This window comes from Toxorhynchites rutilus, chromosome 2 (assembly GCF_029784135.1).
Source record: "Toxorhynchites rutilus septentrionalis strain SRP chromosome 2, ASM2978413v1, whole genome shotgun sequence".
NCBI lineage: Eukaryota > Metazoa > Arthropoda > Insecta > Diptera > Culicidae > Toxorhynchites > Toxorhynchites rutilus.
In genome coordinates, this window is record NC_073745.1 from 34,002,405 (window position 1) to 34,028,735 (window position 26,331).

At 37.0% G+C, this 26,331-nt stretch overlaps 1 protein-coding gene across 2 annotated transcripts in view; it reads right to left on the reverse strand.

Annotated features, from left to right (window-relative positions):
* The window catches only part of LOC129770761 (protein O-mannosyl-transferase Tmtc3-like), a 640,228-nt gene that overhangs the window by 100,068 nt on the left and 513,829 nt on the right, over positions 1-26,331 (reverse strand). For both annotated transcript variants that reach the window (XM_055773813.1, XM_055773812.1), the window contains exon 7: positions 12,880-13,055. In XM_055773813.1, coding sequence (XP_055629788.1) covers positions 12,880-13,055 — 176 coding nt within the window. The remainder of the gene's footprint in view (positions 1-12,879; positions 13,056-26,331) is intronic.

Genomic DNA, 26,331 nt, shown 5'->3' on the forward strand with positions numbered 1-26,331 from the left:
ACAATAACAAAAGTTGATTCACTCTCAATGCTGTAACTCACGAACCAATCGACCGATTGCTGTCAAATTTTGACACGTAAAGATGGTGCTTTGTGATAGTCAAGTAGATTTTTGCCAGAGACGCCATCTAGACGTCAACCTTATGAACTTTTCAGTCGAAGAAATCGGAGACTGTATATAATCGAGTCCACCCTGTATTAGAAAAACCTTATCTCATATATGTTTTTGAATTCCTGGACATTTTCATTAGTAGAACAATTTTTTGATTTCGGAGAACCTTCACAACGCTTCAGAAACAGGATCGAGAATTCTAATGTGCTTAATATCATGTATTAATGTGTTTTTAACTTTTAAGTATTTTATTTCATTAAGACGATGTTGTCAGATGAATTTAAACTCAAACAAATAAACAAATAAACAAATTTTCTGCTACTACGAACATCGGCTGGTGAGACATGTTATCAAAAATCATATCAATGTGAAAAAGTCACCCGGTATCGACCACATCAACGGAAATATGATCAAGGAACTACCTGACCTAGCAATCTCACGAGAATTTTCAACGCAATGACCCATATAGGATATTTACCACAAGCATGGAAAATTTCGACCATCATCATGATTCCTAAGCCAGGTAAAGACGCACAGAAAGTGGAATCTTATAGACCTATCAGCATCCTTCCAATCTTCTCAAAAGTGTTCGAAAAAATCATCCTAATAAAATCAGCGCCCGAGATTGAAAGATTAATGCCGAATCACCAATTCGGATTCAGAGCAAAACATGGCACTATTGAACAAGTGCACCGATTGATAGAAGAAATTCGTAAAGTATATGAAGGCCGCGGATATTGCTCAGTACATTGCTTTCCCACACGTTGGAAGATATTAATCATGTTTCCTGTGTTCAAAAAAGGTGATCGACATTGCCACAGATCAACATGGATTTTACCCCAAAAGATCGACTACCACGAACCTGGCTCAGTTTGCCTCGTTTTGCATAAGAAACATTGATGCTGGTGCTCAAGTCGACACCGTTTACACAGACTTGAATTCAGCATTTGATAGAGTTGACCACGGAATACAAATGGAAAGATTAGGACGAATCGGTGTGTCCGCGGATTTTGTCAGCTGGTTCGAATCATACCTCACGAATCGTATGCTCACCGTTAACATTGGATCGAAAAGATCAGAACAATTTTCGAGCCCGTCAGGCGTGCCACTAGGGAGCAATGTGGGCCCTCAATTTCCATTAACGAGCAGATTACTGGGATTGCAGGTGTAGTATGATTTCAAACCCCGTTCCAAAGTCCATCTTAAAACTCCCAATATACAAATTATCCTTCTCCTCATAAGCAGTTGATTGTTTCAAAATAAATGACTCATGCGTGGTCACTTCAATTTACGATTCCCACGAAACATTCCTCAAGCGCAACTGCATTATTTCGTTAATTGTTTTTCTCCCACATTCGTCCATGCCAACATGCGCGGGCGATATGAATGCACCCTTACATCATGTCGCGCGCAGCTAAAGGCAATAAACCAGAAACCAAAACAAACCCAGTTCTATTCTGATTAAATACGCGACCGTACACAAAGTCGTCGTGACACTTTACGATTTCCCATGAAATCGATATGCGCGCTTATGAGCGCAGTAAGCAATTTTATTTCTTGACACCATTCACATCGAACACTGCATTCGATTGATTGGCTATTCCCCTTTGAAATCGACTTGGCTCCTCCCAATGAAACTCTCCACAAACTGTTGGCTAAGTTAGCTTAAGACACATGTAACTAGCATTAAGACAGTTCTTGTATGACACTCGACGCGGATGCACGCGTGGAGTGACGAGAAATGAATAAAACCTTTTTTGAATAAAAGTATAAAGCAAATATAAGACATGGCGACCGTGAAATTAAACCTGCAATCTTCGGAAGTGATTTATGTGAAGAATATTGAAAATAAGTACAAGGCCGCGTGTGATGAACAATATTGGTGATGTGAACAATATTATTGGCATTACAATATAAACTATATAATTACATGGCGAGTGGTAAACTTGAGTGCAATTACCGCCACAGCTCAATGGAAAAGCCAAAATAAAAGTATGAGAAGAAAAGTTAAGGAAAGGGAGAAAAATCCCCGAAGTTTGTGTAATCAACTTTAGCGCGGACTGAAAAAAAAAAATATATATGAAATATATATTTATTATGGACAACTGGACAAGCTTAAATAGTGAATATTAAGTGTCGTGCCAACAGGCGAGTGATAATTCGAACAGCAAACATTGGAACAATAGCGAAATCTAAACAAATAGTGCTGGGAGAAATTCAAAAAGTGTTACAAACAATGTGATCGGAAAAGTGCCAGAAAAGCGGTGTAATATAAATACTGACACTGAATAGGAGGGAAACAAAATAAAAAAAAAACTCCTTACGAAAATAATTTCAATGAAGATCAAACCAAAAGTGCTGGGAGAAAATCAACAGAGACAACTTATTTTCCCATGTGAATAAAATGAAAAGTTAACCTTAATAAGGAGAAACAGCAAGAGCAGCAGCGGAAAGTGTAACGCGAAGATAAATGAACAGAAGCAGGAACATCGGAAGGCGAGACCATTGTCAGCAATAAGGAACTGACAGGCGGGACCAACAGAGAGCAGAAGGAGCTAAATCTGGAATGAAACCGACGATATGAAGTAAGCAATTGAAACTGATGTATATCAAAATAAAACGTACAGCACTTATCGAACTGAACGCATAGGCTAGAATGATTATATGTTTCTTTATGAAGTGTTCGAATTACATACCCTCGGTTACAAAGTATTTATAAAAATTATTTCCAAATAATGAGTTTTGATAATAATATATTCGGTATAGAAACAATAAATTTCGATACATTTACCAATGACTATAATGTATAATGCATAATGAAAAACAATGCATGTAATTAATTGAATATGCTTCGAGAAAGTAGAAATGGGCCTGTTTGACAAGAAAACTATTCAAAATACAGGAGACCCACAAGTAAATATCCTAAACCACGTGGAACAACACACTTTATTCCACGAAACGCAAGAGTTATTATTATGGATTATACTTGCGATTTTATTAATATTTGCTTTCATTAAACTATACAAGAATTATAAGCAGTGTGTACGTAAAGAAGCACTGAAAGCTGCACAGTCGGCACAAACTATGGCATCAATTGCCTAAAGCTTTAGACTATATATGAATGGCCGCTAATAGAATAACTTAATATACAAAAATTACAGCAAAGAAATAATATCATAAGAAAATAATATAACGAAAATTATATATTATTTTTTTTTACCTCTACTTCAAAAATCTTATAAAAATGATTAAAGACGATTTTGAAGATTTTCTGAAATTATTAGCCGATGTAAGCAAAGGAAAGGGCGAAGGAGCTTTCGCACCTGATATAGTAGTATTTGGAGAAAATACTAAACTCGAATCGTATGAAGAATTACTAGACAGAATAGATGAATTACCCGGATGTGATCCGATTACGTGGCTAAAACTTCCCGGCCAGAAAGAGAGAAGACGACAAAGATTGGCCGAAGCAAAAAGGAATAGAAGGCAAATGAAAAATGATCAATAAAATAATATATATATATTTTTTCGCAAATTTGTTCTTATCATTAGTCCGAAAAGATAAAATTCTGAGAATTTATGAATAAAAATGAGTCTTCCTAAATGGAACAACTCAAAGAAATTGAATCATATCTGAAAAAGGGATATCAGAATTTGAATAAAAATAAAAACAGACCAAGAACTTTACATAATATTGAAGTCAAAAGGCAACAGTTACAAGAAAACTTAGCCAAATATCGAACAATACTAAAATCTTTCGAGTATAGACTTGGAGCTTCAGTCTGGAATGACGAAGTTGAAACTTATGGTGCACTGAAACAAATATATCAGAAGGCCATCAAAATTTTAGATGAATCAGAAGTAATACAAAGGGAATACGATAGTGAACCAGAGACACTTGGTAAATCAAGTGGTTTACTAAAACCCTATAAATTAAGCACTGACGATTCACTATTGAGAGTGAAAAGTGAAATTAATTTAAAACAAAGAAAAATTAAATTTAAAATATTGACAAAAATTTTAATTTGGTATATTAAAATACACAAAGTATCCAACATGGCTCTTAATATTAAAACAGCCGCTGAATTAGCAACGCTGATACCCACTTATGACGGAAACGCAAGTGGTGTTAAATCATTTATAGACGCGGTGAACTTGGCAAAGACCATAGTTCCAATCGAAAGCAAAGCAGCCGCAATTCAAATTATACTAACAAAATTAACTGGAAAAGCGAGAAATTTATTCTCAATATCTCCAACGGATTATGACGAAATAGTCGCAAAAATCCAAACAAATTGCGAAGAGAAATCAAATTCAGACATAGCCTTAGCTAATCTGATGAATTTGAGACTCAAATCGACAAATGAAATCGAGAAATTCACTAAACAACTCGATGAATTGACAGATAAGCTCAAAGATACCTATATAAGAGAACAAATTCCCGACACAGTCGCAAGGAAAATGTCTCAAAAGGTAGCGATCAAAACACTTATCAAAGAAACACTCAACAGAGAGACCAAAATGATGCTGAAAATTGGCAAATTCGACAATTTACAAGAGGCCATCAACGTAATGGTAGAAAATGAAAAGGACAATACTGATTCAAACGCAGTCGTACTGCAGTCGATTAAGGCTAGACAACCAAATCATTATAACACAAACCGAAATTTCAATTACAGAAACCCTATGGTTTATGAAAGAAATAATCAAAGAAATTATTTCCATGGAAGATATCAAGCAAGATATCCAAATAACCTCAATAGAAACCTCAACCGACAATATCCCATTAACCATCAGTATCCTACTAATAGAAATTCAATCCAAAATTCCCGACAACAACCAAATTTCAATCAAAATTTACAACAATACCCTTTTCAACGAAATTTCAATCAAAATCAAAACAGAAACGTTAACAGAAATTTCAATAGAAATAATGTACCAGTGAGAATGTACGTAGCAAATCAGCAAGACATTCCTCGACAGAATAATCATGCAAACAATAATGGATTTCACCCACAAAACGAATCAGATAATACTTGCCAAGCTATGGTACCGTTCAACAACAATATTGCAAATAATGGGAACAATCAAGCAAATACCGATTATTTTTTAGCCAACCAGTAACAATTGCTAACAGATGTCGACTAACTGAACAATTGTTACGGACAGGCATACCGATTTTGACATTAAATTTAAATGCATCAAATTTTATCCAAGTCAAAGTGCACATGACTGGAAATAAAATATGCAACTTGATCATTGACACCGGTGCAGATATTTCGTTGTTCAAAGCACGAAATATTCTCCCAAATCAACATGTAAATACTAACAATAAGATTAAATTAACCGGCATTACGGAAAATAGTGTAGAAACATTAGGTTTAACAAATACATCTTTATGCTTTAATAATACATTAACTTTAAATCACGATTTTCACCTAGTTACCGCAGACTTACCAATTACGGCTGATGGTATTCTAGGTCGAGATTTTTTAATAAATTATAAATGTTTAATAGATTATGAACATTGGCTACTTACATTTAATATAGCCAATATACAAATTTCAGTACCAATAGAAGACAACTTAAATGAAGGCTTCATGCTACCAAGTCGTAGTGAAGTTATCAGAAGGATACCATATTTAAACATTAGAGAGGATATGGTAGTCCATTCAGAAGAAATTTACCCAGGAGTTTTCTGTGGTAACACTATAATTTCACCTTTAAAGCCTTATGTAAAATTTGTAAATACTACGAATAAACCTTTGTACATACATTATTCTAAATTTAAGCCTACATTAAGTATTTTAAACGATTATTCTATTCTTAATGTAAATACCAAAAATATTAATAATAAGAGATCCGAAGAGATTTTTAAAAGCATAAACACGGACAAAATTCCTCCATATGCTAAAGATAAATTTAAAAAATTAATTAATGATTATCAAGACATATTTTGTCTTCCAGAGGAGGATGTTACTCAAAACAATTTCTATTCACAGAACATTGTTCTAAGTGATAAAGTTCCTGTATATATTCCTAATTACAAGACGATTCATGCGCAACAAACCGAAATTAATCAACAGGTAAACAAAATGTTAGAGAGTAATATAGTGGAACCTTCAGTTTCACCATACAACTCTCCTATACTTCTAGTACCGAAAAAATCCCAAAATAATGACAAAAAATGGCGTTTAGTCGTTGATTTTAGACAACTAAATAAAAAAATTTTAGCAGACAAATTTCCTCTACCAAGAATTGACGATATTTTAGATCAACTTGGCAGAGCAAAATATTTTTCAACATTAGATCTCATGTCAGGTTTTCATCAAATACCTTTGGACAATGAGTCTAGAAAATTTACGGCATTTTCAACACAAAACGGACATTATCAATATACAAGATTACCGTTTGGATTGAATATAAGTCCAAACAGTTTTCAACGTATGATGACAATTGCAATGGCTGGTTTAACCCCAGAATTAGCTTTCATTTACATCGACGATATTATAGTCGTAGGATGTTCTGTAAACCATCATATTTCAAATCTAAATCAAGTTTTTGAAAGATTAAGATATTACAATTTGAAGCTAAATGCGCAGAAATGCAAATTTTTTAGCACTGAAGTTACCTTTCTAGGTCATAAAATAACAGAATATGGCATGTTACCAGATGATTCCAAATTTTCAACTATTCAAAATTATCCAGTTCCTAAAAATGCAGACGAAGTTAGAAGATTCGTTGCATTTTGTAATTATTATCGTAAATTCGTACCAAATTTTGCATTAATAGCAAATCCCCTTAATCAACTATTGAAGAAAAATTCACAATTTATATGGACCAATAGTTGTCAAAATGCATTCAACACCCTAAGAAATTCATTAATGTCACCAAGATTATTACAATATCCAGATTTTACGAAGCAATTTATATTAACAACAGATGCTTCAGATATAGGTTGTGGAGCTGTATTGTCTCAACAAACACAACATGGAAATTTACCAATAGCTTTTGCAAGCAAAACTTTTACACCTGGTGAAAAGAATAAACCAGTGATTCTAAAAGAATTAACAGCCATACATTGGGCTATTAATTACTTCAAACCTTACCTGTACGGTAGAAAATTTTTAGTACAAACGGATCATAGACCGTTAGTTTTCTTATTCGGTATGAAAAATCCAACTTCAAAATTAACTAGAATGCGTCTTGATTTAGAAGAATATGACTTTACAATTGAATACATAGCAGGAAAATCAAATGTAGGAGCAGATGCTTTATCAAGAATAGTAACCTCCTCTGATGAATTAAAAAATTTAAATATATTAGGAGTAAGCACAAGAGCGATGACTCGTAATTCGAAAAATAATTCAAATATGAAAACATCTGATAATCAAATTTCTGTACCACGAGAAACTGATCACTTCTCTACGTACATGACAAATAATCCATCAGAAACGAAGAAATTAATTAAACTCGAAACACGCGTCGACAAATATGGAATGATATTTTATTTAAAGAAAAACAATAAAATTATTGCCCAAGTGCATCAACAAATTTTACATGGAAGTCAGACATTAGAATCTGCACTTCTGAAAATAGAAGGAACAATGATTAAAATGAACCAAAAGAAATTAGCGCTGTCGACAAAAGACGAAATATTTAAAATGATATCAATTGAAAACTTTAAAATATTAGCGAATACTCAAGTGTATTCAATAGAAATTATTATTTACAATCCACCAATGTTTTTAACAAAAATAAAAGACATCCAAAAAGTATTGAATGATTACCATAACACCCCTACAGGAGGTCACATTGGTCAACATAAGTTGTACCTTCAAATTAGAGAAGTGTATAATTGGAGCAATATGAAAAGATCGATTGCAGAATTCATCAAGGCCTGTGAATTATGCAAACGAAACAAAGTCATAAAGCATACAAAAGAAAAACAAGTAGTTACTACAACACCAAATCACCCATTCGAAAGTATTTCAATAGATACAGTTGGACCATTACCAAAAAGTAACAACAACAATAGATATGTAGTTAGTATTCAATGCGATTTAACGAAATATGTCGTATTAATTCCAGTACCTACTAAAGAAGCAAACGTAATTGCTAAAGCATTAGTAGACAATTTTATTTTAACTTACGGAACATTTTTAACTTTACGTTCTGATCAAGGAACTGAGTATAATAACGAAGTCTTTGAACAGATCTGTGAAATGCTTAAAATTGAACAAAAATTTAGTACAGCCTATCACCCTCAGACGATTGGTTCTTTGGAGAGAAATCACAGATGTTTAAATGAATACCTGAGATCTTTCGTTAACGAACATCAATCGGATTGGGATGAATGGTTAAAATTCTATGCTTTCAATTATAACACAACCCCACATTCACACCATGAATTTACCCCTCATGAATTAATTTTTGGAACTAAAGCTAAATTACCACAAGAATTATTTGAAAAAGGAACTGAACCAATATATAATTTTGAACAATATAGTAAAGAACTAAAATTTAAATTACAACGATCTAATGAAATAGCAAGAACCAAATTAATTGAGCAGAAAATTCAAAGAGCAAAAAACTCAGAAAATGTCATTAATCCAATTCATTTAACAGTAAACGACAAAGTTTATCTAAAAATAGAAAACAGAAGAAAACTTGATCCATTCTATGACGGACCATATATAGTTCAAGAAATACTAGATACAAACTGCAGGATTCAGAACCCCAAAACAGAACATACACAGACAGTACACAAAAACAGATTGATAAAAATATAGAATCAAACAACATTCATTTTTAGAGAAGTTACTTCATTCGCAAAAACCAATTATATTACAATTATTTATAGAAATCTTTAGAAATATATCAAATTACCAATATTATACAAAACCACATACCATTGTTTACAATATACCAACAGCTTTGGAAAATAAAAAGTTTAGAAACCTATAAAAAGTCTATAAAATATTTGTAACATTGAGAGAAGCCAAGGAATAATTAATCCATAATCTGAATACTAAGAATGATTCCATTGCATTACATCATTCTCTTAAAGAGGGATGGTGTAGTATGATTTCAAACCCCGTTCCAAAGTCCATCTTAAAACTCCCAATATACAAATTATCCTTCTCCTCATAAGCAGTTGATTGTTTCAAAATAAATGACTCATGCGTGGTCACTTCAATTTACGATTCCCACGAAACATTCCTCAAGCGCAACTGCATTATTTCGTTAATTGTTTTTCTCCCACATTCGTCCATGCCAACATGCGCGGGCGATATGAATGCACCCTTACATCATGTCGCGCGCAGCTAAAGGCAATAAACCAGAAACCAAAACAAACCCAGTTCTATTCTGATTAAATACGCGACCGTACACAAAGTCGTCGTGACACTTTACGATTTCCCATGAAATCGATATGCGCGCTTATGAGCGCAGTAAGCAATTTTATTTCTTGACACCATTCACATCGAACACTGCATTCGATTGATTGGCTATTCCCCTTTGAAATCGACTTGGCTCCTCCCAATGAAACTCTCCACAAACTGTTGGCTAAGTTAGCTTAAGACACATGTAACTAGCATTAAGACAGTTCTTGTATGACACTCGACGCGGATGCACGCGTGGAGTGACGAGAAATGAATAAAACCTTTTTTGAATAAAAGTATAAAGCAAATATAAGACACAGGCATTGCAGCAGAAACGGAGCATTGCTCATGCTGTGTTTATCGCAAAAATTGTAAACGGTGACGTTGACGCATCTGGACTGTTAGGGCAACTCAACATTTTCGCCCCTGAACGATTGCTTCGCCAACGGACTTTCCTGCTGCTTGAGCCCCGGAACACAATATACAGACTACATGACTCAGTGCGCTTCATGTCCGCTAGTTTCAATGAATTAATCGTCTATTTTCAATTTGCCTCTACTGCGTCTGCATTTAAGCACCGACTCCATGAACTGAATAGGTACCACTGACAACGAGGACTGCCATGGACAAAGGCCCAGTTCCCACTCAGTTATTTTGTTTTTGACGTTGAACTACGTCTTTCATGAAGGGTGCCAAATCAGAAAACAGGTCACGTTTTTATGAAATAATGTTAACGTTAATAACTATTTTCACTGTGAACGAATTCTCGTTATTTACATACCAATTGAATCGGAAATTCTCTAAGATTTGTTTGATATGCTATACATTACTATTCACTTATCTCTAAACGGTTTAAATTCATGAAAACTGGAAGAACTTCCTTTTTTCCCATACATTTGTTCAGCCGACTTGAGTGCTAACCCTACCCGTATTTCGAATGCTTATAATTCGAACATTTCTTAACAGATCTGAAAGATGTTTCTATCAATTGATAGGAAATATTTCTACGCGTCTATCACAATTAATAAAATTTTATTTTTCATCCAAAAATTGCATTTTTCAAAATATTTTTTTTTGAAAATCTGCTATTGGAATGCAAACGGGATACATAACCATTTAAATGAAATAAAACTATTCTTGAACCAACACGACATTGACGTTTTTCTCATCAATAAAACTCATCTGACGGATCACTACAACATCAGAGTCACGGGATATGATTTCTATGTTACAAATCACCCGCACGGGTCAGCAAGAGGAGGGGCTGCGGTCCTCATCAAACGAGATATTCCACACTATTTATGGCACCGTCACAGTACCCTAAATATCCAAGCAGCGGCTGTGTGCATCGAGAGTAAATCAGAGAAATTAGTACTAACAGCACTCTACTCTTCACCGAACCACCACCCTTCGGAAGAGGAACTGAAAGACTTCTTCTCACTCCAAGGGCACCGATTTATCGTCGCTGGTGACTTCAACCCAAAACACACCTTTTGGGGATCAAGGCTGATTACCTCTCGTGGTCGCGTATTATACAACGTTATCACTGACTCTGGCTATGACATTGCATCATGCAGCGAACCGACACACTGGCCAGAGGATCTCGCAGGAAAAAAAAATTAATTCCTGGATATTTTACAAAAATGTCACTTTTCCAGATATATTTTTACAAATGTTTTATTTTAGAAAAATATATTTTTCCAGAGAGGCGTCGTGCACAAATTACGTAACGCAAAAAATCCGGATTTTGGACCGCCTCCCACCTCCCCCTCCATAACGCAATTTCCTATCGCCTATATAAAAGTATCCTATATAAAAAAATTTTTTTTTCAAAAAAAATAATTTTATTTTTGTAATAATTTTCTTTCAAAGTAATTTTATTGAAAAAAAGGTTTGATATTATTTATAAAAAAAAATCAAACATCAACTTATTTGAGATACACTCTTTACATACTGTTTTCTTTTTATGTTTTGATTTGTTTTTTCTACTATATTGTCGACGAAATATTCCAAAGCATGGTAATGTATAAATGGCCTCACAATCTCGAGAACAGCAAGGAAAAATTGCCTACAATAATTACTACAATTTAAACAGCGAAGTTTCTCGCGTTATTTTCCAATTTCGATCAATTTTAACCATTTTTCTATTTTACTTCATATGCCTGTTGCTCTATCACGTTGTATTGATCTGATGTTATTTGTTATCAAAATATTTGACAAAAATCATTATCTAACCTTTTTTTAATTTTTTCTCCCTGCTTCATTCCGGTAAATGCTACATTTTAACAAATTTGTATCGCGTGAATGGCATTTGAGTAAATGTTAAACATGCGGTTTCAGCATCCTTTTTTATCATTCTGTAAAATGGTCGTAATGTGATTACGACGGAAAGGTTTAGGGAACTGACAACGATAGCAACGGGACTCTATTCAATTGTCAGGTTACAGCCTTCTAAAATCCCTAAACTTTTTTGATGTTTTATGTTGCTTCTCTTTTTTCTTGATAAGTGTATTGTGTGGATCAGATGTCTGATGGTATTGATTACATTCTATACAAAGAAGTTGATATTTTCCAAATGGATTGAAGCATGCATTTTCAATCTGTCTCCGAAACACGGATATGAAACCATCACCTTGTACCCATAAATCTTTATTTAGAATCAAAATATCTCTCTAGAAACTAAACGTGTAATAAAATTAAGAAACTGGATTCCTTCATTCAGATCAGGTATCAAAAATTTGTAATCTAAAATTTGATTATGAAATTTGAAATAGAAATCAGAAATCTGAAAGTTCTGATCTGAATCTTGAATCTAAAATCAAGAATCTGAGTCGGGAGTCCGAGTCAATTTCATACAGACGAAGCTGTAACTTTCGACTTCTAGGAACCACCTGTTACCTAGGCTTGCAAAACATCCCTTGCCGGTCAACAAAATATAGACAAACAAAGTTATTCAGAGCTCATCACCGGATTCCCCCAAAGGTAATAACGAGATGATTAAAACTATGAATAACATTTCCTGCAGACTGCTCCAAAATCCCCTCATCGTTCGTCGTAGAACTCTAATCCCAACCAACCACCAGCAACAGTCACGACGGGCTTCGCAAATTGGATTCCGGATTCGGTCGAACCGAGCCAACATTTCAAAAGTTCTCCTCTCCCGCATACACCTGGATCAGTGCGCCCCATTCTGTAATTAATCAAATCACACGTGAAAATCGGCATCAGCAGCATCACCAGCATGCATGTTTCCCCTAGATGGACCAGTTTGCCGTGTTGTTACATCGGTGGCAGACTGTGTGCTGCACCCAATGACTAACTCGGACCAATGCGTGCGCCTGCCGAGAGACTAGGGACGACGGCGCCGGATAATTAATGCACTTACCTCGTAAAGACCGGAAGCTGCGAGCCCATAATTTGCAATCGGGCGAACAGGAGTGCCACGGTGGCCACGAACAGGACTACCAGCCGTCGGGTGGCTTCGTGAGGCCACCAGCCGCTAGGCAGCGTTTTGCCGGTCATTGCCGACCGAGCCAGGTGGTAGATGTCGCCGAGACGAAGCTGCAAAAGAACCGAGAGAGAAAGAGAAGAAGAGTGAGAAAAATGGGATTTTAATCATTCAGATCTGCTAACGCAGATAAAGTAGGGTTGGGGAAAGAAACGGTGGTGTATTTGCATTGGGGCGGATAGAACTGCCATTAGAGGAGCACCAAGCGCGCCAGGACGTGCACTTCTCTCCATCGCTCGTAAATTAGATGAGTTTTCCGACATTCCGGGGGATTAGAAGTAGCGACACTTGTGCAATGCGGCACGATTTTCGTTACCCCCTGTGTCATCTCGGTTACGGAGGGTGTATATGAGTGTGTTTGTGTTGAATATTGTGGGACGATGTTGCCAAAACATGGGGAATGTACATTCTTTTTTTTCCCAAAAACGTTTATTTATCAGACTAAATTAGTTATCATCTATTTTTTACAGTAGGGGGTCTTTGTAGTCACTTGGCTGCGCGTTTGCTTACTAAGCGATCGATCGTTAGTTCAAACTCAGGGCCCTCAACTGACCATTTTTGTGTTACTACGTCCACGCAATAGTCATTAGCGATGCAGATCGATTCATCAATTCAACTGCTCTGCTCTGCAAGAAACATCGGGTTGTTGTGCTATTAATAACAATGATTAATATCAACTGTTTCCGCAGTCCGGTCTGAACAATGCAAGAACTGAAAGAATACCCTTACGCCTAAATGTCTACTATATTGTAATTTACCTTAATGGCTATTACTACTGCGTAATTTACAATTTATAGAACCATAAACATGTACATTAGGGTGGATTGATGGAAAAAAATCATCATCGAATTTCGAAAAGCGACCATGTACATTTTGTTTATCGATCCAAAAAAATGACCTGTGCGAAATTTCAGCTCAATCGAACATGATTTAGGGGTGCCTCAAAGCACTCAAAGTTGTGATTTTTTGGCCACTCCGGCTAAGTTCCTAAAAGTCGATTTTCGGCCCCTTGGAAGATTTTCGAGGTTGAAAAAATCGCGCTTTGAGGCACCCCTTAAATAATGTCCGATTGAGCTGAATTTTGCACAGGTAATTTTTTTGGACCAATAAACAAAATGTACATGGTCGGTTCTTTAAATTGGATATTTACTTTTTTTCCGTACCTTCATTGCCTCTCAGTCCCAAAAGGTCGATTTTCGGCCAAATTTTTTTTTGTCGGGATGACAACAGATCTCGACGACCTTTCATGCATTTTTAAGACATTCGGCATCGAAAAAAATTTCAATTTTCCAAATTTCCTTTACTTCCCCTTTGGAAGACTTTTGAGGATCAAAAAATCAAAACTTTGAGCGCTTTGAGGCACCCTTAAATTATGGTATGTTATGAGCATTTTCGCTGCCACCCTAATGTACATGTACTTAATTAAAACTCGGCTCTGAGCCTAAATAAAAAAACAAATAGGATAAAAAAATATGTTTACAGAGTCATGACAATAAAATAAAAATAATTTGCTATATATATATATATATATATATATATATATATATATATATATATATATATATATATATATCGAAAAGTAATGAACCGATCGACATGAAAATTGGTATGTAGGGGTTTTTGGGGCCGGGGAAGGTTTTCATGATAGTTTGAGACCCAGTCTTGTTTTCGGGGTAAGCTTTGGATCGGGGAAGTTTTGAATTAGATGAAATTGGTGGAGCGTTTTCATCAGGAGTTAAACATTGAGCATTTTCTGAAGGATGAGCAGGGAAAGGGGGTGCGAGGTATGGTATCATATACAACATTTCAATAGTCGGGTAAAGAGGAACATCCTCGTTCCCGTCCATGGTAAAAAATAATAACTATTTAAACCTACTTGACACTATTGTGTCATTATATTTTATCGAGAAATGAACTTTTTCATTTAAAAATATTTTTTTTCCTATTTCAAAATATCTCTCTTCATGCTTCTTTTTGTGAGTTTTCCGTTGCAAACAATTCCAGTTGAGGGGCTCAAAATGAAAAGGGTATAATTGACACCATCGATCCTATAGCAAACTCAATTTGGAACGTTTTTACAGTTGAGTTATTAACTAAAGAAAAAGTTGATGAAGATAAATCGATCAAGTCAATTACACCCTTTTCCTTCTGAGCCCCTCATTTCTGCTCAAACTCAAAAATATTCATCTCGATGAGATCAAAAGATCGCATCATAATCACAGGTGTTCGACAAATTAGACACCGGAAGACAGGAAGAGAACTGTATGTTTCTGTGACAAACACCTCACCTGAAATCTGGATGAAAATGTTTTTTTTTCAAATATACGTCCTAATAACACACCGTAGGGGGACCTAATTATCAAAAATTTCACCCAAAACCCCAAGTGTGGTCTAAGTGAAACGAATTGTCAACACTTCCGGAGACGACGATGGGCACATTTCTCCGCAACCCTCCTAAAACAATAACTCTATTAGGCGCTGAGACATTCCGTGTCTACCAGCCTAATGGAATTCGGTGATACATGATGTGACTATCATGACCGTCGTGAGTACGTGTGCTCAGAGGGTACACCCCCTGCGACCCCTCGCATCAACACGACTCGATACGACTATGCTCTCTCTCATCGGGCATCCATATCTTAAGCTGGGAGGAAGAAAAATAACAAACCCATCTGCAAACAGGCCGGCCGAACCGAGCCGAGCTGAGCTGAGCTGGGAGGCATTCCTGTGGTTGAGTGAGGAGTGTCATGTGGTGCGGTGAATATAGTGAAACATGACCAGTGGGAGTATTAAATTACATTTTTACACCGCCGCTGCTATGAGCTGGCATTATGTAGACGCTGGCGCTGGTCAGCGGGAGGATCGTCTCCCCTGTGGGAGACCATGTATCTTGGTTTGATTCTAATTGGGAAAGTCCGAAATCGTCCACAGTTTAGGCGGTTGGTTACGAGTGATAAGAATCACAACGATGCTTTGCACAGTTTTATGGATGGACCGGAAGAAATGGAATGCGTACGGGGGAAAACGATGAAGCAATCCAAAGTATGTGCGTATGTGACCCTTGAGCCGAACCGAGAATGAGCCGACGGCATTTATTTCTTTACTTCCAACCCATTTAGCTGAAACATTATGGGGGTTCATCTGAATGATTCTTCGGCAGTTGAACCGTGCCCTTCCTCTTCCATCACATTACAAGATGAAGCACGAACATTTTTCAGCACAGAAACTGTAGCATTGTGAAATATTTTACACTCTAAGTTTGCCAGAGTTGTAACACTCCAATAAATCTCATCTGCCTCTAATATTTTGCACAATAATCCAACGTTCCGACCCGAACATTATCATGAACTCGTGTGGTAATCATGGTTTAGTTTCTCGTTCATCTTCCTCTGACGCAACACGGCAAAGAGCGAAAACTACAGTCGAGAACAACGAACAATGCATGACCTCACATAACACCCTCGCGCACATCCTTCTTCCTTGCTGTGGTTCGTGAAAAGCGGGCAAAAGAAAATCTGCATCATAATCTAGTGTGGCCTCAACTGCTGCTGCCGCCGTTGCTTTTCCCGCTGGCGCTAGAGAAGAGCTAGATAGCATCCATGGGAGCGCAAACAGTGCACATATCCAGCCCCTGGTGCCACCCACGGGGTGGCTCCCGAACCCACACAAACGCCACCCGCCAGCCGCGTGAATAGTTTTCTTGATATATGGTGTTTGTTTTTCGATCATAATTTATCCGGAGAAAACAGATTTATTTCATATCGTTAAGCGCGCTCATGGCTTGATGCAAAAACGGCGGCGTCGGCAGCGGCGGTTGGTTTTTGCAGGCTACCCTCACTCTTACCCCACTCCAAGCTGCCAATCTCCACAGCGGATTTAACGCTCTTTAGCACACCTGCAGCATCAGCAGCAGCAACGCTGCTGCTTGATGGCCTTTGCCATGGACACATCATTTGCGTTGTGTGTCCGTTGAAGCTGGCCACGGGTTCTGAAACGGGACTGGCAATTGATCAATGCCTCGCAAAGATGAACCGCGTTTATTGATATTTTTAGTCTATCTCGCCATGTTTCGGAGTGTTGCGGTTAAACTGAGCCATAACAAATTTGGGGCGAGCAAAAAAAATCATCATCTATTTGTATTATCGCAAGACCCCTCGGTGCGATGTGGCGTGTGTTATGAGCGCAAAAGGATACCCATGAATTTTCCCAAACCATCAACAGTGTATTGCCGTTGCCGTCGATCCGTCTCTGTTCATCAGCATCATCAGCCTCCAATGGGAATGAGACACAGAGGGAGAAGAATTGGCTGTTTATCGGGGTTAGACATTCACAGCCCCTACCACTGTGGATTTATGGAAATCAATCGCTGCTGTGCCTCCTTGTTTTATGTTGATTTTCGGTGGCTCCTGTTTGACGCCGTCGAATTCTTGGCCAGCGTTGGTCTGTTGTGGTGGTGGTTTTTTATGTTTGCGTTGTTGCCAACATGTTTGCCAACGTATCGGAGCACACTTTTGCGCCGGTCGTATTTGCGGACCAGAGCATACGCATCGCCGCATACCGACAGAGGGCGTCGTTCCATTGTCGAGAAAAGAGAAGTCTTTGTTTTGGATTTACATGTTCCATGCATAGCAAATAGGGAGAGCGTGAGGGTTTGACGAATTGGAGAAAAATGTGGAACAATATGACCCATTCGAGTGGGTATTCTCAGTTTAGAATTTTTTTTTCGGGGCATTCCGAAACCCGAGGATGATGTTAGATTAGGAGGGTTGATTGAAAGATATGGAATAATATGTTCTTATTTGAAAATTAATTAGAATCCATTAGATGCACTTCTTGAGAACAATCACACAATTTCTTGGTTGACTTATAGAAACACTTGGGACCCAAGTGTGACCGGTGGCAACCTAAGAGAAGGCAAATATACATGAATAAATCTGATCTATTTTCCACTAGCTGACCCGGCAAACTTCGTCCCGTTCAAATTAATTTTTCGTTATCACATCCACATTTTCTTACTAAGAGCTGTTCATGGATCCAATCGCAGAATTGTTCATTGATTGATCTTCTAATCTACCCTTTTTACCTTTTACTATAAAATTCCTAGTACTTCTGCCAAAACTCATCATTATAATATCAGATTATTTTCAGACACAATTCTCGTTCAAGATTTTTCAATCACTTTCAAATAACATGTTTCTCCGTTACATGGAATAAATTTTTGGTACAGAAAATATGATAGAATAAAGACAGCCCTAAATCGGACAATTCCTTTCTCGAGTTTTGCTCTTATCAACACATTCGCTGATCCATTTTTATTTATATAGATAGAAGACGGAGTGCGTTTTATCACATTAAAATCCATTTCCATTTTCAAACGAAGATCAATTTCGTTAGCGCAAACATCAAATGGGCTAAAACGCTTGTCAATATGTAATTGTAGAACATATGCGAAATTGATCTTCCGAATTTTCCCATTTTCTTACATTTCTTACAGAGTTTCCCGAAAATTTTCAATTGTCATGTTTGGTTGAAATATGTTTATTTTTTTTATGGGACCCCTCTCCATTCCAGAGAAGGGAGGGGTGTCATACTACGATAGAAAAGATTCTCGTACATAAGAACCCTCAAATCCCAAATTTGGCTCCGTTTTCTTGATCAGTTCTCGAATTATGCAGAAGTTTGTGTTTCATTTGTATGGCAGTCTCCTTGTCCTTAGAGAGGGGGTAGGTGTGTCGAATCACCATTGAAACATTTATTGCTTCCTAAAACCCCAATATGCAAATGCTGGTTGAATTTGCCTGATTAGTTCTCGAGGGAGAGGGGAGGGGAGGAGGAGTATCAAACCACTATAGAAACATTTATTGCACCCTTAAACCTTCATGTGACTAATTTGGTTTCATTTGCTTGATTAATTCTCGAGTAATGCAGAAGTTTGTGTTTCATTTGTATGGCAGCCCCCCTTATAGAGGGGGGAGGAGTGTTTATTAACCATAGAAATGTTTCGTGCCCCCTAAAGCCTACACATGCCATATTTGGCTCAATCTACTTGATTAGCTTTCGAGTTATGCATATGCATATGCAATTTGTGTTTCATTTGTATGGCAGCCCCCCCTAGAGTCTGGAGGGTGGAGAGTCTAACTATCATAGAAACATTTATTGCACCCTTAAACCTCAATATGCCTAATTTGGTTCCATTTGATTGAATAATTCTCGAGTAATGCAGAAATTTGTGTTTCATTTGTGTGGCAGCCCCTCCTTAGAGAGGGGGGAAGAGTGTCTAACCACCATAGAAACATTTATTGCACCCTTAAACTTCCGTGTGCCTAATGTGGTTTCATTTGCTTGATTAATTCTCGAGAAATGCAGAAATTTGTGTTTCATTTGTATGGCAGCCACCCCTTAGATACGGGGGTGGGGGAAATGAAACACAAGTTTCTCCATTACTCGGAATTATTCAATCAAATGGAACCAAATTAGGCATATTGAGGTTTTAGGGTGCAATAAATGTTTCTATGATAGTTAGACTCTCCACCGCCTCTGGAGGGCTGCCATACAAATGAAACACAAATTTCTGCATAACTCGAAAGCTAATCAAGCACAACTTGGTATGTGAGGGTTTTTGGGTATGAGAAATGTAGTAAGAGAACATGATAACATGATAACAGGTATTGATAACAAAAACACACATTTTTGGCGGGACGAAGTTTGCCAGGTCAGCTAGTTCTTTATAAATGAAAAAAGCCAATGAACATTTAAAAATGACTAATAAACTGTTCGCAGAAACTTTAACTTAATGCGCAATAGTAGTGGCTTACAGTACTCATGTATTCATGATTTAGCGGTTGTATCTCTTGATTCTACAAATCAACAGTTTGCGGTTCGTTAATCTTCAGTTATTTTTATACACCAAGGAATTGAAAATCCCAGACAAATCTTCAACTGGACAACATTGAGATAGATTCGTTGATTGTAATGAACAACATCACTTTTCGTTCAAACGGATATTCAAGCTTGTGTTTCTACATTCGGAGATGTACACTCTGTCCAACTTCTATAAGACCAGGTGATGATCTTGCTGCTTTGTGTCATTGTGAACAAACAATGCTTCAATTTATATTCTAGTGTATAGCTATTGGTGACTACCATACACTGCATGGTTTTCATATGTGTGTGTGCAAGCGCTAAGCGTAAACGAATGTTTTCGTATTTTCAACTGTCAAGTTTCTATAATTTCCGTTGCTTTAGTTGTTTTGATCAATTAAATCTGGCAAATGCCGAAGGGAAAAGTCCTCACGGACAGAGAAGAGAGACAAATCGATGCATTTCACCAAGAAAATGTTGGTATCAGAGAAATTTCTCGTCGGATTGGACGATCCAACCAAGTAGTGCTCAATTATTCGGCGAATACTCAAGGATACGGTAAGAAGACGAGAGCTCCTCGTAAATCGAAGCTCTCTGACAAGGATAAGCGGGAAATAGCTAGAACAGGCTCAAATATAATACCTCACAATCGCATGTGCAAATAAAGCAATATTTCAACTACTTAACTGCTCGGGTGACAATCCATCAAATTTTGGTGAAAAATCGTCACACAAAGAGGGCTTCAGAGGTTAAAATTCCTCATCTTACACCATCTCACCTCGGAAGACGTCTGAGTTTCTACAAAGCTCACATGAACCGACAGTGGAACATGGTATGTTGTGAAAAAAAATGTTTCCAAAAGAATACATTCTGCTATATACCATAACGAAGAGTTCTTCAATGTATCGGTTATCACCACTGACGAAAAAAAGTTCAATTTGGATGGTCCTGATGGTTTCAATGGGTACTGGTGTGATTTACGGAAGAAGGAACAGTATTTTTCAACCACGAATTTTGGTGGAGACTCGTGCATGGTTTGGACGAGATTCTGCGCAACCGGAAAGCTCAAATTAGCCTTCACATCATTCAAGGATTACACACATGTTCTGGAATCCTCCCTCCTACCGTTTTTGCGTGGATATCGTCACAAAAAATTCACATTCTAGCAAAACAGTGCTTCTATTCATACCAGCAAGTAAACTAAGCAATGGATTAAGGACCAAAAACCTAATTTTTTGAACTGGTTGGCTCGCTCTCCAGACATGAATCCTGTTGAGATCCTTGTACGCAGAATCTACACTGGGGGAAAAAAAATTGAAGAACTCAAGGTCGATTTTTCGACCTTTTTGGTAAATAGTATTCCAACACGAATTTTCAAGGTTATTAGTTGATATGGCAAAAGTTTACCAATTATTGATTTGTAAATCAGCCTATCGTTTTGAATTCTTCATTGATAATACTTATGCATTTTGATGTGGTCTTATAGAAACTGAACAGCTGAAATTATGACATTAGACACAATAAATAAACAAACAACTCTTTTGAATGGAATTGACATTAAATATACTTTATTCTAAGCAGTCTACGATGTATGAATTGTTGGAATTCTAACTGCTTGTGTTGCAACAATATAAAATCAGGGTGGTCTTATAGAAGTTGGACAGAGTGTATTGTAATATATATCGTAAGAGAAATTCTGCGTAGTATGCATTTGAGATCACTTAATTTCTCGTTACAATTTTCGTAGAATGACCTTCCTATACCGAAATCAAAGACGTAGAAATAAAGTCAAAAATAAAGCTAATCCGTTTTTGACGGGGGCATGTTTATCGTAGAATTTCCATGAACTGGTTTCTGGACATTGTCTGTGTTAAAAATGGGTCCCCTTTTTTTAAACTATATGAAACTTTAAAGGTTTTCACTCCATACACTAATTACTGGAAAAGTAATTCTGATGTAATCGTAATCGTAATGGTAATCGTAATTTGCACTAATTTTCATTGCAACTGTCGTTAGGATATTCAATTTCTTTTTATATAGTCAAATCTCGCCCCGATTCCGTTCATTTATATTGAAATGCAATCCAGATTAATTTTCATTTACGCTGGGAATATCTTATATAAAATTTTCGTGTCACGATGTTCGTGGTCAAACTCCTCCGAAACGGCTAAACCGATTCTAATGAAATGATGCACAAAACGTTTGTTAGTCATGAGAATAGGTCGTAAACTATATTAGATACCGCTATGATACCGATTACTGCATATTTACCGTATATATACCAATTAGGGCGACACAATGCGAAAATTTTTTTGTATTTATTTAAATTTGGTTTCAGAAAAAAAACATAAAAACCCAAATTTTCATCCTTTTAATCCCGTTCCATTTTCTTTATTTTTTATTTCGCGATTTTAAATGAAATGCGATAAACACAATATCCAAATAAAAAACTTAACAACATTGAGCTTCGTGTTCTAATTCTGTTAAATTGACGGAATTTTGAGTGGAATAAACACACTTTTTAATATAAAAATATTGATGGAAATTTGCTATACTCTTTCAAATATGTTTTGTATGTAACAAAGTGACACATTTTCTACAAGTGGGTAGTGTACAAAAATTCTGTCTGATAATGTTTTTTATATTATGGATAAAGTTTTAGCGGAAATGTAGTTAAAAAATATAGAAAAAAAAGTTGAGTTAGGGTCAGGACTATGTCATCTAAGTATTCAAGTAACATGAAAAAATAATCTGTATTCAAATGTTACCAATGTAAAATTGTTTTCGGTTTGCTAATCGGATAGAGAGTAGATTGCGCCACAACTTCTGTTTTTGATTAAGGCAAGGTTGCCGCATTTCCAGGGATCGATTAAATTTGAGTCGAACAGATTTCAGAATGCAAAAGCCGATTTCGTTCAAATCGTGGAATCCGATCGGCTTTCAGACCAATCGGATTCCGGAATGGGTTAGTGTTTGATATTGTTCCCCCCAAACATGGTTCATGGCCTATGCGGTGATCTGAAGCTTTTAGCGCCTTGCGTTGCAGATGGAAAACACGATCACAAGGGTACGTGAATATCCAATTTAAAAACGAAAAAACGGACAACCATTGACAAATATCAGTAACGCAGACTTTGACGGACTGAAAATCGTTGGGTATTACCACATTCGCCTCAGCTGAGCAAAACGTTCAATGTTTATATTAGTGTTGAGTTTCGCTGTTCAGCGAAAAGCAGTATAAAAGTCCGTGAGTAAGGCAAGCAATATGGCTGTGTTTCAAATTCAGAATATCGATGTGACTACTTCTCGATTGAATGACAACGACGAAATAATGCGCCAACAAATTGGCCAGTATATCAACACCAATGAAGTTGTTATATCTTTGGTTTCACAATTCATGAACGGGACCCAACAGTCATGATTTTGGCTATCCATTCAGAAAACCTATCTTTCACTAACGAAACCGTAATTGAAAAAAATGAATATTTTTGAATTTTTTACATATTTTACATCAAACACATCAGTTACGTAAATGAAATACATTTAAATAAGATGGTTTGAATGATTTGATTTTTTTTATTGTTGGCGGTCATCGTCCAAAGCGCTCAATTCCTCTATATGGCATAGCTGTTATCGCCACATATTCGTTTGATCTTCATCAACGAACGGATCGAAAACGTAAAACCATTCAAACATACGTACAATATATTATTCAATTACCAAAATATTCAATAGAAACAATTTTTTTGGCAGAACAACGTTTGCCGGGTCAGCTAGTTTTTTTTTATAAAATTCATATCTTTTAAAGATTTGTCCACAATAGTTAAAATATAAATACAAAAATTATATCTTTTTTCTAAATAGATTTAGAAAATTCAAAAAAAAGTCTAGAATCATTGTTAATTTCACTGCAGCGCTTCAAGTACTAGGTTCTGTAATGTTTAAACATTTGTTTGTTTTGAAATTGTTCCTCTTCCAGTGGTAAACATTTTGTTACGATCCATTTTGTTTTTCAAAATGGCAATTGAGTGCGAAAAATTGAGCTCTCCGTTACAAACGAGACTATAAGATTCGATGATGTGCAAATGTGGCTGAAAATCATATTCTACCGTACCCGATTAGCCTTAGCCTGCGATTCAATTTCCAAAAATCGAGTCAAATGCAAATGCCTCTATGAATCACGCCGCTCAGATTGGATAGGCGTGTCAAGTATTCGAAAAAATTCAAAAGGTAACCTTTATTATGTCTCCACAACCTTTTCATTTATTGAAAATTCTACCGAAATAGCGCCGATCTAATGATTTCTAAGTTGTACTCTCACCTGTCTCCGCACTATGCTAACATATGTGTCTCTGTTTTAGGCTTCAAGTGGTCTCTGTTATATTTATTCATCGTTAATTGAGAAAATACTTAGCAAGGATATAATACAGCTCTGTATAGCTATTTTTGATAATTCCCTATAATATCTTTGCTTCTCTTTTTTATCACTTCATCACCATAGCGTGAAACAAACGATCCGCCTTCTACCCTTCTGAACTAAAACATTCACGTGAATTAGTAATCAGATATCCAATCCAATCAAATAACAAACATCCCTCCGATGAAGCCCCGACCCGAAACTGGTTGAGCAACGTCGAACGCCAATTTTTATCGGAAATAAAAAATAATCTTAATTAAGGTTAAGTAAATTATAACTGTAAGTTTGTGTTTTAGTTTTTACCGGAGGCTGAGATTCAACTTCTTTCGGAATTATTTTGTGGTTATATTTAAAATATCTTTTCAACAAAAGTTTGAAAAGTGATCGACCTACGAAGGTTGTGATCAAGTCTTCGCTAGCCTGACCTTTGCCTTATTGTCATAAAAACTCCAGTAAAGCTCGCACCCCAACAATTTGCCATAATCGAGCAATTCGCGGTTACCTGCATGAATGCATGGGTACACATTCGAGTTGAGAAAATGCCATTCCGGCCGACTCGTCGGTGTCAATATTCGTCAGCCCGTTATCACGCCGTAAATTGAAATTCCATTCCCCAATAATGACTTCTGCTGAAACCGGAGGTAGCACAATTTTTTTTTCGCCCCCACCGGGAATTCTGACGCGCCAAAAGTTCAATCGAATAAATCAGACAATATGTACTGTTTGCGTCATGCTATGGCCAACCGGCATCATATTGACCACCCACTCTCGTATGTTCTTCAAAGGGGCACCCTCCCTGTATCAATATTTGAGTGATTTATATTCATCAAAAAATACGCTTCCAAAAGTAAACATTGTCTGTCCCAAAAGCCGAGAGACACCAAAAGCGATTGTTTACTCGGCCAACAGAACCCACGCGTCCCATTCCACGGCGCCTTATTCCCCTCCCTGGTTGAAGCCCGAAAAAAACTCTCACACACGTATTGATCGAAAGTCGCACATAAATCCATTATAATATTAATCGGAATATGTTTTATACTCATCACAGGGCTAAAAGTTGTTACCGGAAACGCGAAATTAATGCCCGCGCGGGCTCCAATCGCAATGATAAATCAAACACGACAGGACGAACGCAAAAAGCTATCCGATATTCATAGCTTTGTTTGTTTTCGGAATGGGAAAGCGAATATAAAAATGACGAGAAACCCATACGAATTTTAATCTGCCCCCGAATAAATCATCAAATCAATCAGCTTCAATAATACGGCCGGCGGCTTCGACCGGTGGGGAGAGAGGAAGACCAACGAACGAAAGGAGTAATAAAATCGGATCCACCGTCGTCTCCTGGAGAGATAATTACTACACATCATGGGTTACAGCGCTACCGCTGGCCGCTCAAATTGGGGATTAATTGATGCTGTAAAAATAGATTAATTCCATGTTGCTCTGTTCGGTGGTGAACACTATTCATAAATCCCAGGGAAAATATTCCCCCCCGGAAGTGGACGCGAGCAAACCGAGGCGCGTGGGCCGAAATCGAGTGCAGCCCCGGTGGGCAATCGGAAATCCAAATTCGCAATATTAAATAATTTTATATTAATCATTTCGCAACAACGATGGAAACGGACTAACTGTGGGATGGTAGTTGTGGTGGAGCTGGGCCTTCGGGGCGAGCGGAAACGGTGAGATCCATTGTTTGGGTTGATTTCAGCAACGCGAACCGCACCATTATTCGCGATATCGGCCGGACAGCAAACTGCATCAATTCAAATTGCCCGAAGCCATTCATCATTATGCGGGTTTTTTTCTTTCTCTCTCTCTCTCTCTCTCTCTCTCTCTCTCTCGTTTAAATCGGTCGGCATGATTGAATTTACGGATCGCTCATTCATCATTACGAGTGTCGGCTCTTTGATCCCGTGTTTTCGTGCATCCTTTGATGAGAAATAAATGGACAATTGTTAGATTGTGTACGGCCAGAGTTTTGACAGAAGGATGTTTCTACAGAATAATGGTACCTAAAATTGGACCAGAAACGAAATACACATGAAAAG